The sequence below is a fragment of the Siniperca chuatsi genome, linkage group LG20 (assembly GCF_020085105.1).
Source record: "Siniperca chuatsi isolate FFG_IHB_CAS linkage group LG20, ASM2008510v1, whole genome shotgun sequence".
NCBI classification, from domain to species: Eukaryota; Metazoa; Chordata; class Actinopteri; order Centrarchiformes; family Sinipercidae; genus Siniperca; species Siniperca chuatsi.
The window spans coordinates 11773301-11787648 of record NC_058061.1 but is presented as its reverse complement, the minus strand read 5'-3'; the positions used below and the strand labels follow the sequence as shown (position 1 = coordinate 11787648).

The window sequence follows — 14348 nt, the reverse complement described above, 5'->3', positions numbered from 1 at the left end:
CATCACTAGGCATTTCATTACACCTCTTGCCTCTCTTCCTATTTAAAATCATGCCTATCGCCCACTTTACTAGCTGACTGATGTAATAACTACTATCTGCACCCCGTCAGCCATTTCTAATAATAATGGTGTATCGTATTCTACCCTTAGGAAGGAATGGTGTATTAATTCTTGCCAAACTGAAATTGCATTGACTGGGGTGCTTGTTGTAATGTCTCTCTATTTCACTCAGTAGGTATGTCTTATTGGTGTCTGATTTTGGAAGATAATTATTTCAACAAATAATGAGGAGTCTGTCATATGAATAACAAAAAAGGTTGTCAGAGTAACAGAAAATCTTCAAGTGGTATAATCCTGATGAAATGAGAAAGGAAGCTGTAAGTTCAGGTTAATTTACTAATTTACTAATACTGAATCCCTGCCAACTTTTTGTAATTAGATACTGTTTGGCTCCCACTTTTATGCTTCAGTAAACACATCAATGAACTGACAATCCTTGAAAAACAAATGACTACAAGAGGTTTTTATGAAATGCCAACATGAAGCTAAAAATTATGACACTTAAATTTGCAGTATTATGGTTCTGATTTTGAAAGTAAAGCAACTGTAAATAATAGAATTATGTTGCATAGTTTTAGTAACCATTCCAATGAATTATGTAATTTTGCTGCTTAAACTGCAGCCTGTTGTTTTATATGCTATGTAATTTACATTCCTCAGTCCAAGAAAAAGGCTGTTGAAGAAAGAAATGAAAATGGTCAGTGTTTTAACAAACTGGTGAAATTTATTCATAATCATTTTAGAAATAAAACCGATTCAGTGTCCCAGTACAACCTTCATTTGCTGCACCCTTGCAAAGGATGCATATATTTATAAAAGAGCGTGTTTATAATACAGTACAGCTTGAGCATCACAGTTGAACACTCTTCAACTTAAAAAAAAATAAATGTCCTGAATCATTTCTTTGTCAGAACTCCTACTGTTTAATAGCTCCATTAAAACTTGAAAAATGAAACTTGGCTCGTCTGAATATTAACAATGGCAGATAATATTTGATAAAGAGTTTAGAGACAAGCTTTGTCCTTGTCCTCTGTGGACATTGGGTCAGTGGACATAATTAAAAAAAAAAAATAAGTATTTTAAATATAAAACTCAGGAATGGTTTGTAGCACTTCAAGTGAATAGGCCTTGCAGATCATTTCCATTTGACGTTGTCTTTGTCCAGGAGAGGCATTGGTCACCAGACATAATTTAAAAAGGATTGAAACTACATTTCAGCAAAGTGTCCTCAGTTGTCTGAGTCACCATTTTTGCTTCAAATCAGCATGAAATACTGGTCTCTTCCTAAATGTTTTTGTTATTTGTCCAGTCCTAATTACTGTCAAAGCATTCTCGAGATAAGCAAGAAAAGGAAAGTTTAAATTTGGATGTATGTCTGCCTTATTTTTATGTAACCAAACACTAACAGTATGTACGTAACAAAGACATTTTAAACATACTGTGCACCCTTCTTTTTGTGCTCTCAAGAAGGCATTATTAGACAGGTATGGCTTACAAAGAAATGTCGTCATAGGTGTCGCATACTGAGCAAACTGGAAATGAATCGGCATTGCTGACATTCACACTAGTCATGCAACTCAGTGCTTGCTCGTATGTTCTTGTCGTACAACACAAGCAGAGTTGCATCACCTTCATGTCCTTTAAACCATTTACAAATGCTGTTGTTTCCTGTCATGTTGGATTAAGATGATTATTAAAAATATATTGTTCTTACAGAAGTCACATTCAGGATTCAGCTGCAAGAAAAGATCCAACTCGTCCAGAATCACCAGAAATCTTAGCTGTTATGGGACTTTACAAGTTTTCAATTGGTTCTACTGTATTTTATGTGCGTTTAAAGGGACAGTTCACCCCAAAATGAAAAATACATATTTTTCCTCTTACCTTATTTATTTAGGAACTATTTCACCAATAGTTCCTACATGAAACTGCTCACAGCAAGGTCTATGGATTATCTTGAGTAACCGGGTCATGATTTCTGGAAAGAGACATTGCTTCAAAAGTATTTTTTGGCACTTTGAGCAACACAAGCCGAGTGCCATATAGTCCCATTATATTAAAAAAATGCAGACATCTCTACAGCTGATATCTCCAAAACTCTGTAACTCACACCAAAACAATCTAGATGAATAAATAGCTCTACAGGTAAAAGGAAAATATGTATTTTTGATTTTGGGGTGAACTGTCCCTTTAAAGTGTAAAAACATTTTGATTATTAATAAAAAATATAGTTGTTTAATAGTAAGTCTATATACAATAACCCATTTTTGCACCACATGCATTGCACAATTTACTTTTATCTTGTGAACACATTTGTCTCAGGTCCAGAGCTAGTGTAATGCCCTTTTTTAGCCTCATAAAGGCAGTATGAGGAAATATGTTTCAGTAAATAATTTGCCTTTTGTTTCCTTCTAGGAACAACCTTTGAGAACAAACATCTACAGTAAATACAATACACAATGAATTAAGTATGTAAATCATGCTGTTAAAACTGCAAGTAATTTTTACACACAGAGTGCTAAAATGCATTTCATCTTTGTACGTATAATGTGAGCCATTGTGTGTGAAATTTAACTTTTAGCTTCACTTTAAGCTCTTCTAGACTTTTAAATCGAGTAAACTAGTAGAGTGACAGATCAAGGAACTGGCCAAAGCCCTGGGAAAATACTGTCAGTTGTCTAAAGTGGTCAATACATGGTACAAACCCACCATCCACAGAAAGGAAGTGCCTCCAAGAGTGATTTGAACACACCCAGATATACAGTAACTGTCTCGTCTCAGATGGTCAGTTTGCAGTCAGTCACTGCAGAGACAGTTTGGTGAATGCAGAGACGGGCATCCAGGTAGACGCAGGATGGTCACTTTCACCTGAAAAGTGAAATAATTGACCTCTCAGATGAACTACGCATTCATCGAAGCATGCAAACAGCAGTATCGTGGACACTGACAATGTGTTAAGTGTTTTGGCATTTTGTGTGCGTCTCATGAACGTACCTCATTCTTGAGAGACTTGCTGAGATACATGTTGAACTCCTCCACGCTGCCGGTGTGCAAGTCATTAATTGCCAGAATTTGGTCTCCTTTGTGAAACAGGCACACTGACTGTGGCTGGCCTGTCCACCCAGATACACTGTGACACACACACACGCACACACACACACACACACACACGCATTTTTAGATTCATTCTGTAGCTCTCTTTTACACAGTATTTGACATTTGTGCTTTTATTTTTTTTTTGTCTTTTATTTGTACATCCTTATCATGGCAAACATTTGGCTCTAGTACAGATTCTGTATAATGTCTGAAGATTCTCATTCATCCAGGTCATGTGATGTATCAAGTCAGAGGCAACTGGACTTGGGTTGTGGTTTTGAAGACTTTTCACTACTGAACCAGGAGACTTTATTAGTTCCACTGGTGAAAAATGAATTGCAAAATGTCTAGTTTCTTTTGAATTTGCACTTAGTTACAGTATGATAAGGCATAATGTTAAGATGACAATAATTCCATATTTTCTATTGGCAGCTAAGAATTCTGTGGACCTTATTTGGCCCTCTCCAGCTGTGGGCCCCTATAATTGTCAACACCTTTCATTTAATGGCTGAAACCACTGAATGTCTATTGAAAATGTAAACCCCCAATGTATTTGCCACAATCAGAATATAACTTCTGTCTGTTCTAGTGCAGGTTTTACTAATGTCTTACGGCGTTTCAGCCACAGTGTTCACTCGTCTGTCTCACGCACGTCTGACGGAACAGATATGCTTCTATTAATCATCAAGCTGTACACACAGGCCCCGTAACAGCTTGTGTTTCACCTGCAATTTACCTGTGTAACCGTGACCTGAAGCATATTTTTACGCTTCAAGTCTATTTTCTTCCTTTTTAAATGTGTAACTACAGTGATGGTGTGTTAGGTGACCTATATTCAATACTGTGCCTGAACGTATCCTGTGTAGACACTCACTGACGGAAGAATGAACCTGCTGCTGCTCTGCTTACATGCCGCCTTCACTACACAGCCTGTGTGGACATTGTGTTAGGCTCCAACTTTAAAGATCTTTTAAAACCAGCTTAGACGTAAAAAGTTACTGATGCTTCAAACAAAAGTCTCAAAATGTTAAGACTGACCCAAAGTTCTGTAAGCCCAAAAGAGCCAGTCCTGACATGACACTTTAAGTTTATAACAACTTAACTAAGCCTGACATGACAAAAAGCCTATTTTCTATAAATGGTGTGTGCCTTGTAACATTGCAGCTGAGAAGTAAACCAGAGTGTTTTTCTACATCTTAATGGGGGTTGACAATTTGGATTTTGTGCTATTAAACCAATTAATGCAAAGCTCAGTTACTAAATCTCAGTATGAATACATTCACAAATGTTCACACAACACAGCTGAATGCTCTGAATCATCCACCACAAATGAATTCCTGCAGTAAAACAGACTGAATGTGGCAAACACATCTGTGGTTTTAGTGCTATTTTGGGGCTGCATTGGTTAAGCCTTTCCACATACAGTATCTCAATCAAAGCAATCCAATATCTGAGACTTTTAACATTTTTACTGTCCAACAACGACACTGCAAGTGGTCTTATTTCATAGACAAACTTACCTTGGTTTCCCATCCACTTCTGTTATTGTCAGGTGTTTTTTCAAATCTGCCTGCTTGACATCAATATCTATCTCCGCTTGGGTGATGGTGTCAAGGCTTGAAAGAACAACAACAGCTTTATTTAATGGTATTGTATATATTTTGACATGAGAGGAGAGAAATACATCTAAATCTTGACACTTGACATCAAAGGCAATTGAAATAGTTGACTTGTGAGATTGTAAGAGAAGACATTTTCCTGAGATGCTTCTAGAAGTTATTGTTTGTGTCGCATATTAATTTCAGTAAATCTTTGGTAAAATCTTTGGCATATGTTAGTAAACCAACTCCATGATCCAAAGGAGCAAAATGCCAACTAATAAGGGGGAAAAAAACAAAATATTTGATTCTTAAGATGAAATTTCATCTGCTTGGGAATGAAAACGCACATAAAAGCAGAAATGTATGATTATTTTTGCTTCCTTCCTCCATTATAGTGGCATGAGTGTCTGTATAGATAAAGACTTGTAATTTTCTTCAAACAACTCATTTAAATTCTGGTGGCGAAGTCACCTGAGTTACTATTGTTTAATGTCGAGTACTGTCATTATGTGTGTTCTGTGCGTATGTTATGCATATGCTTGCAGAAACCTTCAGAAACCTCTCTAACCAGTCCAGCAACATGTCAGCATTGGTCCCAGCATTCCTTTTTGGTTATTAATTTTACTGAGTCACCTTAAATGTGGTGATGTCTTTTTTTATTTGTTCTCTGTAACCATTACAAAGCTGTTTTTGACTTTTGATTGGCAATAGCACAGACGGTGCTACAATGGGGGTTTCAAATGTCTCTTTGTACTATTTACAAGTAGAGCAACTGTTGAATGAGAATACTCATGCTAACATCATCACATCCCACATAAAATGTCCCTATTTCTAGTGTAGTATTCAGCTCCAAAATTCACACAATGGTGACCATTTGGTAGTTGCATTTTGTGGATTTTGTGGAGTCTCACCTTTCAGTAGAGCTTTGTTTTTCCAGTGCGAGCACATTTTGACTCTCCGGCATCTCTACAGGAGAGTTGGCACCATTGTCACTGGAGCTGCTGCTGATGTCTGAAGTCAAACGCATGTCTTCTCTGCAAAAGCAAGTAACAACATGAGGGAATATAACATCACATCTCGGTACATGTCTCAGTTATGTTCAGCAAGCAGTTACAGCATGTATTCTTACTTAAACATCGAACAAAAGGCAATGAAACAGTTTGGAGAGACAGTGGGAATATAACACAACAAGGCTCTCATGTAGCAGGAGCCAAGGTCGATGCTTTATGTTGAGTACAAAATTACACAGAAGCAGAACACCATCTGAATCTGCATGCACTGTGGAGGGGGGTGACCCACAGGCAGATAGCATAACAACAGATTTTGGCGCTGCATTAGAAGCCTTGGATGGACAGAAGTCCACATTTGCCTGTGTGGGGGAAAATAATAACAATAAAACGAAGAAGAAATGGTTGATAGAGGGTAAAAGAGCATTGTACACTCCAAAAAAACAAAAGACATTTCTCTCTGTTATACAGAAATGGGACCAGATGTCTTTAGATTTTTTTTTTTAAAGTTCATAAAAGCAGCATGGGAGAAGCAAATAATTCCCAAATCACTGTAGAGACGCAAGAGGAATTCTAATTAAGAGGCACTTTAGAAAAGAGTCTTTTGACCCATATGCCATCTGTAGTAGAGAAGATGTTTTTCAGTGTGGCAGCACAGCAGTTGGCCACTTCAGAAATCAGGCATCCGTGTGAAAGGCAGAATTATGACACAGTTTTGTATACTAGCAAATTTAGGAAAGCAAACAGCAGAAAAGAGTATTTTTATACAGGAGATGATGGCATGAAACAGCTGGAAGAGGCACGAACACTGGCTAAAACCGGCCCTTATGGACATGCCAGATGATCTAACATGCTACAAAGACAGATTCACACAGTAACATTGTTAGCATTGTAAGGGCCTTATAGCCTCGCTACTTCAAAAGATAGGTTTCCCTGAGCAACATACAGAACATACAGAAAAATGTTTTCTAATGGTAAACCTCTTCTAAGCTTAGATGTAATAAAAATTTAATCATCAATGATTTGCACATGAAAAAGTGATGAAAATGTGTGCAGGGTATACAGTTTGTTTAATTTCATTTTTAGCATTCAAATACACACAAATGCATCACAAGTAGTTACTCAGACATGTGCAGGGGGGTTTTAGGAGGAGGAGGAAATAGCACATTATTCCTCTTCCAAATGAAAAGTTAATTCAAAGCACACTATTTCTCAACTCATTACACACAAGGGTTTTCCAGCTAGAGTCTCTCTCTGTCTGGTATAACCAGTAGCTTATGGTGGGTAATATTAGCAAACGCTAAAGTGAACAAAGATAGATATTGTTTTATAATGGACACACTGAGTTGGTTTGCTGACTTTATAACTCTAAGCCTTACTTGTTACACTACATTTGAGCATTGACCATTATCCCTTAATTGTCACTTCCGGCTGCTGTTTTAGAAAAAGATATAATTTCACTTCACAGTCAAATGTTACTGCAGCCAGCAATGTAGCTTATTAGGGATCTAACAGTAATAAACAAAGAGCCAACATGTAGAAGATGTTACTCAGTTATGCCTGACCTGTAAGACCAAGTTCAGTTTATACAATCATATATATATATATATATATATATGATAATCAGTCCCATCTTGTTCAAGGAATAACCTCTTTCACAAGATGAAAAATATCTCTCCTCTAGTCAAGCCATAAGTTGCTAAACAGGCTGCCTTATTTAGATTCTTGACTCATCCTGTGTGTCAACAGTTGTTGACAGTTGTGCTATAAAAAATAACACCCTCTGTGTTGTCAGTCTAAGTGTTTGAGCCAATGAGGCTGTGGTTACCTCTGATGAGTGAGCTATTTTGGTATCTAGGGTACTGACAAAACATGTTACACAAAGAGCATAAAGGGCACTCGCACTGAAGACAAAGTGAAAAGTCAAAAATACACACATGGCCCACAAAAAAAAAGAAAAGAAAACGACCCTGCAATTATTATGAGACCTACCTGTCTTCAGAAGCTGTCTCCTCATAGAACGGAGGGAGAGGGGAAGTCCTTGTCTTCAGCTTGTCAAAGACCTGAGTGACAGACCTCATCAGGGTCCCTGTGGTATTCCCCTCAACTTCAGGGTCCCTGGAGGCATTTGGCACAATGAACTGCTTTCAGTTTCAACAATAATCAAATAATAATTGATAAGAAATTATTTACATGATTTGTTTTTCGGTGATCTGTCACTCTATGAATCAAACTTACCCTGACCAAGTCAGTTGTTTATTAAGTTCACTCATCGTTTCATATCTACAAGAGACAGATATTAAAATTAACAAATAACATTAAACACTGTAGTACTCAAGGTCACAATTACAGCACGTGTCACCTGAACAAAAGTGAATAAACTAGTAATCTAGTGAGAATGAATGTGAATAATAACTGAAAATAATTAAACATATCAGATCAATACATTGTCACCTATACAATAATTAACACTCACATTGAGTCCAGGCTTTGGCGACGGGTCGCATTATTTCCCCCAGCCTTTTTCACATTAATAAAATGAAAACTATTATTAGGTACAGTACATCACAAGTTAGGAGCTATGTTAGATCAGTTTAACAAATTGTTAACTAAAATGGACATTTTTCTCTATTTTCTGACATTGATCAATCGAGAAAATAATTGTCAGATTAATTAATTAATCGATATGGAAAATAATTGTTAGTTGCGGCCCTACTTGTGTTTGTTTTGAGAAGGCTCTCGGATAATCATAGATTGGATTCACAGGCTCTGATGCACGTCTTTTGGCCTTATTCTCTTCGTCCTGCTGGCCAATCAGAAAGCAATATGACACACTGTGAGCAACCAAAAGAAACGCCACGTCCAATTCTCCGTCACCCAAACGAATATCTCTTAAAGAATCGTCATTTGAATTAGATTTGTGTTTACAAAGTGTAAACAAGTCAAGTCAAGATGTTGCACCTTTCCAGCGTCGTTCTCCAAAGCATTTGAGGACGGATCAGACACGGACCGTGTTTTCAACGCTTCCTGAAAAAGACAATGACACATTAAAGCACCCATGTGTACACTATTTATGTGAGTCGATTATTTTTTCACATAATTCTCTCAGCAGAAAGTTTTCTTTGTTGACAAATGAGACAATCCCAGTGAAAATGTGCAGTGTGTGTGTGGTTTCAGCCCATTCAACTCAGTGTCCCTGGGTGCATGCACTGGGTGTAACCTAATCTAGTTGGGTGTATGGGTATATTAAGGTATATTAATATGGGTATATTAAGATATACTTAAAAGTGTCATGTAATAGTGAGTCAGTAAAGAACAGTATTTGAGATCTTGTTTCACATTTTTGTGAGTGATGTCATTCTTAATTACTGGCACTGAACTGCTAAATACATCCAGATTAAAATCATAAAAACAGAAAAAACTTCACCTGATGTTTCATAAAATTGTACTGTTACCAACATGTCTTACAGTACACACTGGCGTACAGTACAGACATGCTGGGGTTTTTTATTTGTACTTGGCTGAAAAAATACATTTAGTAAAATGTTAGATGTGCTGAAATGAAAAGGGGATTGCAACAACAGTACTGAAAGAGGCCCATGGGAATCTCTAAAACATGACTAAATGTAGAGGTGGTGTCAACATTTTATATATTCACACAAGGAAAGTCTGATGCATTTGAGTTAGTATCAGATTGACAGGATGAATGCATTTTGAAAGGTTAGCCAAATTCATGCAGAGCTGCAACATTATGGACCAACCTTTTCAGGCACAGCAGTGGAATTCTTTTTCCGCAGCAAAGGGTATGAAATAACCTGGTAAAACAGGAGGAGAAGTCTATTTTCAGAAGTCAAATAGAGAGATGATTGATAAGCGTGGTTAATAGATGACTAATTTAACTGTACAATGATTGCTTGGTGGATTCGCCAAGGACACTGAGGGAATTTGGACTGGGCATTTGAAGTGTGAAGCCAGATAGCAGGAAGTAAAGTAATAATAAAGTAAATATTCTGGAGTTAAAGAAGAAAAAAGCAACTTATTGGATGATAAAACGTGTTAGCATTAATTTGAGCCAGGTGAAGAGTAATGTGAAAAACATCAACAAGATGAAGAATTATTGAAATAGTTTGTAAAACAGGTTCATTTGTTTTCTTTCCAAGAGTTAGATGAGAAGATTGATACCGCTCTCATGTCTGTACGGTAAATATGTTAGCTTAGCTTAGCACAAAGAGGGAAACAGTTATGCTGGCTCTGTTCAAAGGTAACAAAATCCGCATACTAGCACCTAGTTCACTTACATGTTATATCTTATTTGTGTAATCTATACAAAAACCCTTGTAAAAATGACATTTCACAGTTTTACAGGAAATTATGGGAGTATTTCTTGGCTGGGAGCACTGACTTCATGGAGTCTCCACAGGTTTGCTAGCAACTGCTCCCAGCCATGTAATAGTTCGGCACATACTCCCCAGTAAAACCACAACTTGTAGTTTTTACTCTTCGTTTTTGTATGGATTAAACAAACAAGAAATAATGTGTTAGGTAGTGAGCTTCAGAGGTGCTGGTAGGTGGAATTTGTTACCTACCCAGACTGGCTGTTTCTCCCTGTTTCCAGTCTTTCTGCTAAACTAAGCTAGCTGGCATCGATCTTCGTATTACATGTATTTTCCAAAAATGTTGAACTATTCCTTTAAAGTGGTTTGTGGTCAACAGATGAGGAACATACTTTAAATATTTACCTCAATTGTTAGCTCCCCATTAGACATTTCCTTTAGCAGAAAAAAAAAGATTATTGTCACGGACAGTTACATAGCTGCTTAACAAACATGGTAGATACAAAATAGTGCAGTGCAAGAGATGCGTGGTCTCCATAAGCTGTTACAAAACATGATATAGAACTAAAATCTAAATGTACCTCTGAACTGAGAAATTTATGTGGCCGGTTTTTCAGGGCTTCAAACAGGTCATTGAACCAGCCGTCCACTTCCTCACTAAAAAAAGAGGGGCATATGAAACACTTAAAAACCTAATTTTAGACTCCACAAATTATAGCTATTACATTTACTTTAAAATTCAATTCCAAAATCCGAATACAACATGGAAATAGTGACATGTAGCAACAATTTGGTGCGAGCAGAGTGGAAGGCAAAGCCATTATCAGCTGATTGACTATTACTAAACAGGAAAGCAACATCATAATTTCATTTTGATTGTTAAAACTCCTAAAATGGTAAATGGTGTGAAGGGCAGGGGGAAGTGTTTTATGAGGCACTGTGAAAGTGTCAGTTGGGCCTTGACTGGTCAACCCGGCTGTGGCCTGAATCTTGGTTACACCATCGCTGGCTTTCAAATGAATGCAATCCATGTATCTGGTACTGTTTATCTGCACATTGCCATGACAAAAGTCTCTTGCAAAATGTATACTGATTTAAATGGCTGCATTATTGCACAATCTTGGTTTTTGATTTGGTTGGAGCAAAATGGTTAGCGATATAAATGGTTAACTTTATTTTGAAAAATACACTGATAAACTCTGATGAAATATTACAGAGAATTGATTACATGCTTTTAATTAAGATTTTAGATTAGGTTTTTGACATTCATTATTCCCACAAATCCCTAAAATCACAACACCAATAAGTGCAAAGCACAAATCTACTTATTTATCAAAATGTTTTTGTAGATTAGAAGTAAAAAGACATTGTGTCAATCTGTCTTGAGTGTGCTATGTCAGTCCTTTTTTTTTTTTTTTTACAGTACAGTGTAGTAAAATGCATGGAAGTTGGTATTGAAGCTAGAAATACTTTATATTGCCTGTAAAAACAGCTGACTGACCTGTTCTCCCCAATGAGGAAGTAGTCCCGGTCAGCAGCCCTCAGGTAGAGCACACAGGATGGGGAGCACTTGAAGCTCTTCTGGACCCATCCCCATTTTTGGTGGGTTTCAGGGTTCACATACAACATTGAGATGCTGACAGAGGGACACGAATGACACAGATGTTGAAAAAGCTGGTTTAACAGCATCATTTAATTTGAGAGCTAATTAAATTAATTACAAATTTATGAATTAATTTGGTGTATTCAGTGAAATGAGAGTGAAAAACAACATGCACACAGGCTCATAAAGAAATAGGAAAATATAGTTTGAAAAGTATGTTGGTGTATGTGCTTTGTGGGGACATACTGTGATAAGTCTATCCCTCCAAGTGGCCTGTCCTTTTGCTCTGGACTCCTGAAGTACTTCAGTTGATGTTCTTGTTCACTGATTTTGAACAGCACAAAATACCGCTTCTTCCATGATTTCTGCAGGAGAAACAAGATATAAGACATAAATAATTAAATGTAATTAAAAAAAACACACACACATAAAAAGAGCTGCAATATATTGCATCCATTGTGCCAACTCACCTCTGTCTTCAACCGGTTTGGGGGAGGAGACTTGAACAGGTATCCAGATCTTATTTCCGTCGTAATTTCAACTGGTTTGTAGAACACTGCACTTCCGCCTGTGGGCAAAAGAAAAGCCCATTTTTTTTGCTTAAATCTTATCTTTGTTTATAGAAATCTACAACTTTATTTTCCTGTAGGTGCTATTTGGGGAAAACCAGCACAAGACTAATAGAGGGACAATGAACAAGTTATGAGGAACTGAAAATAACTTTGTTACAAAAAGTAGTTTAAACAAAGGACTAAGTGACTAAAACTCTCCAAACTATTGAGTGTGTAGACATGCATTACATTGGAACATTAGCACATTCCAGGTTTCTTTGTCATATGAATCTTTTGTGATTTGACAATATCAATTGTAAAATACCAAAATACCAGTAAATAACTACAAACACCTAAATCAAACCATAAAGCAGATTTCCAGATGTGATATACTACCTATGTTCTTCTGGCTCTTATGCATTGCGACACCACACCTATACAAAAATAACAAAGGAATCTATCAGTCTTTGTCTCTTCAAACAGCATAATAATATCCAGAAGGAAATAATTAACCTTTCAAACAAAACAATGTAGCGTTTAAAAACAGGCTCATGCCTTTGTGAAAGCAGGGAATGAAATATAGCGTTATTCACAAACAGAAGACACATGAAGGTGCAAATGTATATGTATGAGAAAAAGATTAAAGATTTTATGTTCATACTTATTACTGATTTAAAAAACCTGCAAAGGCATATCTGCAATAATAATAAAGTACAAACATAAAGTATCTCAGCAATGTTAAAACTCAAGAATATTCATCGTCCTCTTTATACCATGCCTTTATTATAATAATAATAATAATAATAATAAAACTTTATTTATAGAGCACTTATCAAAACAAAGTACAAAGTGCTTCACAACAAGATGTATTAACGTTTACACAATTTAACGCTCACTTTAGATAGAAGCAAACATGTGTTGGCTAGTGGATGCACATTACATTTTGTATCACATCACAAAATAATACAATATGAAAAACTGCACTGGTTCTAAACAGGAAAAAACAACCCATAATATTCTTACCTGCGGAGCACCTGTTGAGAGATTCTGCTCACCTCGCTGTCTTAGACAATAAGTGTTGCTGCATGAGGAAGCTGGATATTTTCTTGAACTTGGCAAGTAACAAGACAACTGGTAACTGGAGTTTCTGGTTCTTTGCGTCAATTGCATTTTACCTACTGTGTTGTTTAGCTGCACAATTCCACACAGGGTTCCTTAAAGAACTAGTTCCCACTGAAGAAACACTGGAGAATATTCACTCCTTTTTGACATTTTAGGAAATAAGATGGCATGGCTGATTACAGAATGTGCTGTCATGTAACATGTTATAACTATAACTGTTATAACTAAGATAGTTGAAGTTATGACTCCAAGTGATCTTACAAAACCCTTTTTGAAAACCCATTAAACACACAAACATGCAAACAAACATGCACGCAAGTTAGATTGGCTGGGGTCCAATTCAGAGCACCACATTCATCTTTTGACATCAGATGATTTATAGGTTGCTATCTCAAGAAGGCCAATGAGTGTAGCAGACATATAGCAAGCTAGTAAACTGGCATAAGTAAGATGATAGTTTTCAGGGACAGGTCAGGTCAAGCAGCTGAATAAAATAACAAGGACTTAATTTTACCCCCAAAACACACAGGTGGTTGTTGGTTGCACCCGTTGCACCCACAGTATATGTGAGATTTAAAGGAAGTCAGATCATTACTGTGCATAGTATGATTTTAAAGCATCCAAACAGGTAAATGACAGCTTCTGAAGAGGCCAAATCATCAGTGAATTGTAGATGTGTTTGTCTCAAAGGTATAATTTAATTTCTATCAACCTTGCAAAATGTGACAATGTAGAACTTTGATGGGAGAACTGTAGAAGAAAAAAACATGAAATTAGTCACAAGTGAAAGCTCACTGTTATGGAATGATATCTACTTGACAACATCGGTTTTTAACACATGGACATTTTTAAATGTCTATTAATGTACAGTATTTGTCAACAATTATAACTCCTTCTTCGACAACATATTTGATATTATTACACATGTGTTTTACTATATTGTCATTCATCATCTGTTTATACCCCAGCCTCTA

The 14348-nt window shown here is 36.6% G+C and overlaps 1 protein-coding gene across 2 annotated transcripts; it reads right to left on the bottom strand.

Moving 5' to 3' along the window:
• Positions 1-758: 758 nt before the first annotated feature.
• On the bottom strand, positions 759-13369 carry LOC122867209 (pleckstrin homology domain-containing family S member 1-like). Of its 2 annotated transcripts, none has more exons than XM_044177687.1 (17): positions 13276-13369; positions 12649-12686; positions 12172-12269; positions 11948-12066; positions 11600-11734; positions 10680-10755; positions 10504-10533; positions 9526-9579; positions 8726-8791; positions 8481-8570; positions 8241-8284; positions 8003-8047; positions 7757-7882; positions 5669-5791; positions 4677-4772; positions 3055-3190; positions 759-2928 (listed from the first exon to the last, which is right to left on the bottom strand). In XM_044177687.1, exons 2-17 carry the CDS (start codon positions 12671-12673, stop codon positions 2857-2859), a joined length of 1335 nt encoding a protein of 444 aa, XP_044033622.1. In that variant the 5' UTR covers positions 12674-12686; positions 13276-13369; the 3' UTR covers positions 759-2856. The 2 variants fall into 2 exon arrangements, with proteins under 2 accessions (XP_044033622.1, XP_044033623.1); XM_044177688.1 differs by having other exon boundaries at positions 8481-8567.
• Positions 13370-14348: the final 979 nt, after the last annotated feature.

Excerpts from the sequence above, each read along its gene's own strand:
- LOC122867209 (XM_044177687.1), bottom strand. The coding sequence starts at position 12,673 with ATGCATAAGAGCCAGAAGAACATAG. Across the intron at positions 12,067-12,171 it reads CAAACCGGTTGAAGACAGAG|AAATCATGGAAGAAGCGGTA; the intron begins GTGAGTTGGCAC and ends TTTCTCCTGCAG. Across the intron at positions 7,883-8,002 it reads AAACAACTGACTTGGTCAGG|GGACCCTGAAGTTGAGGGGA; the intron begins GTAAGTTTGATT and ends AAATGCCTCCAG.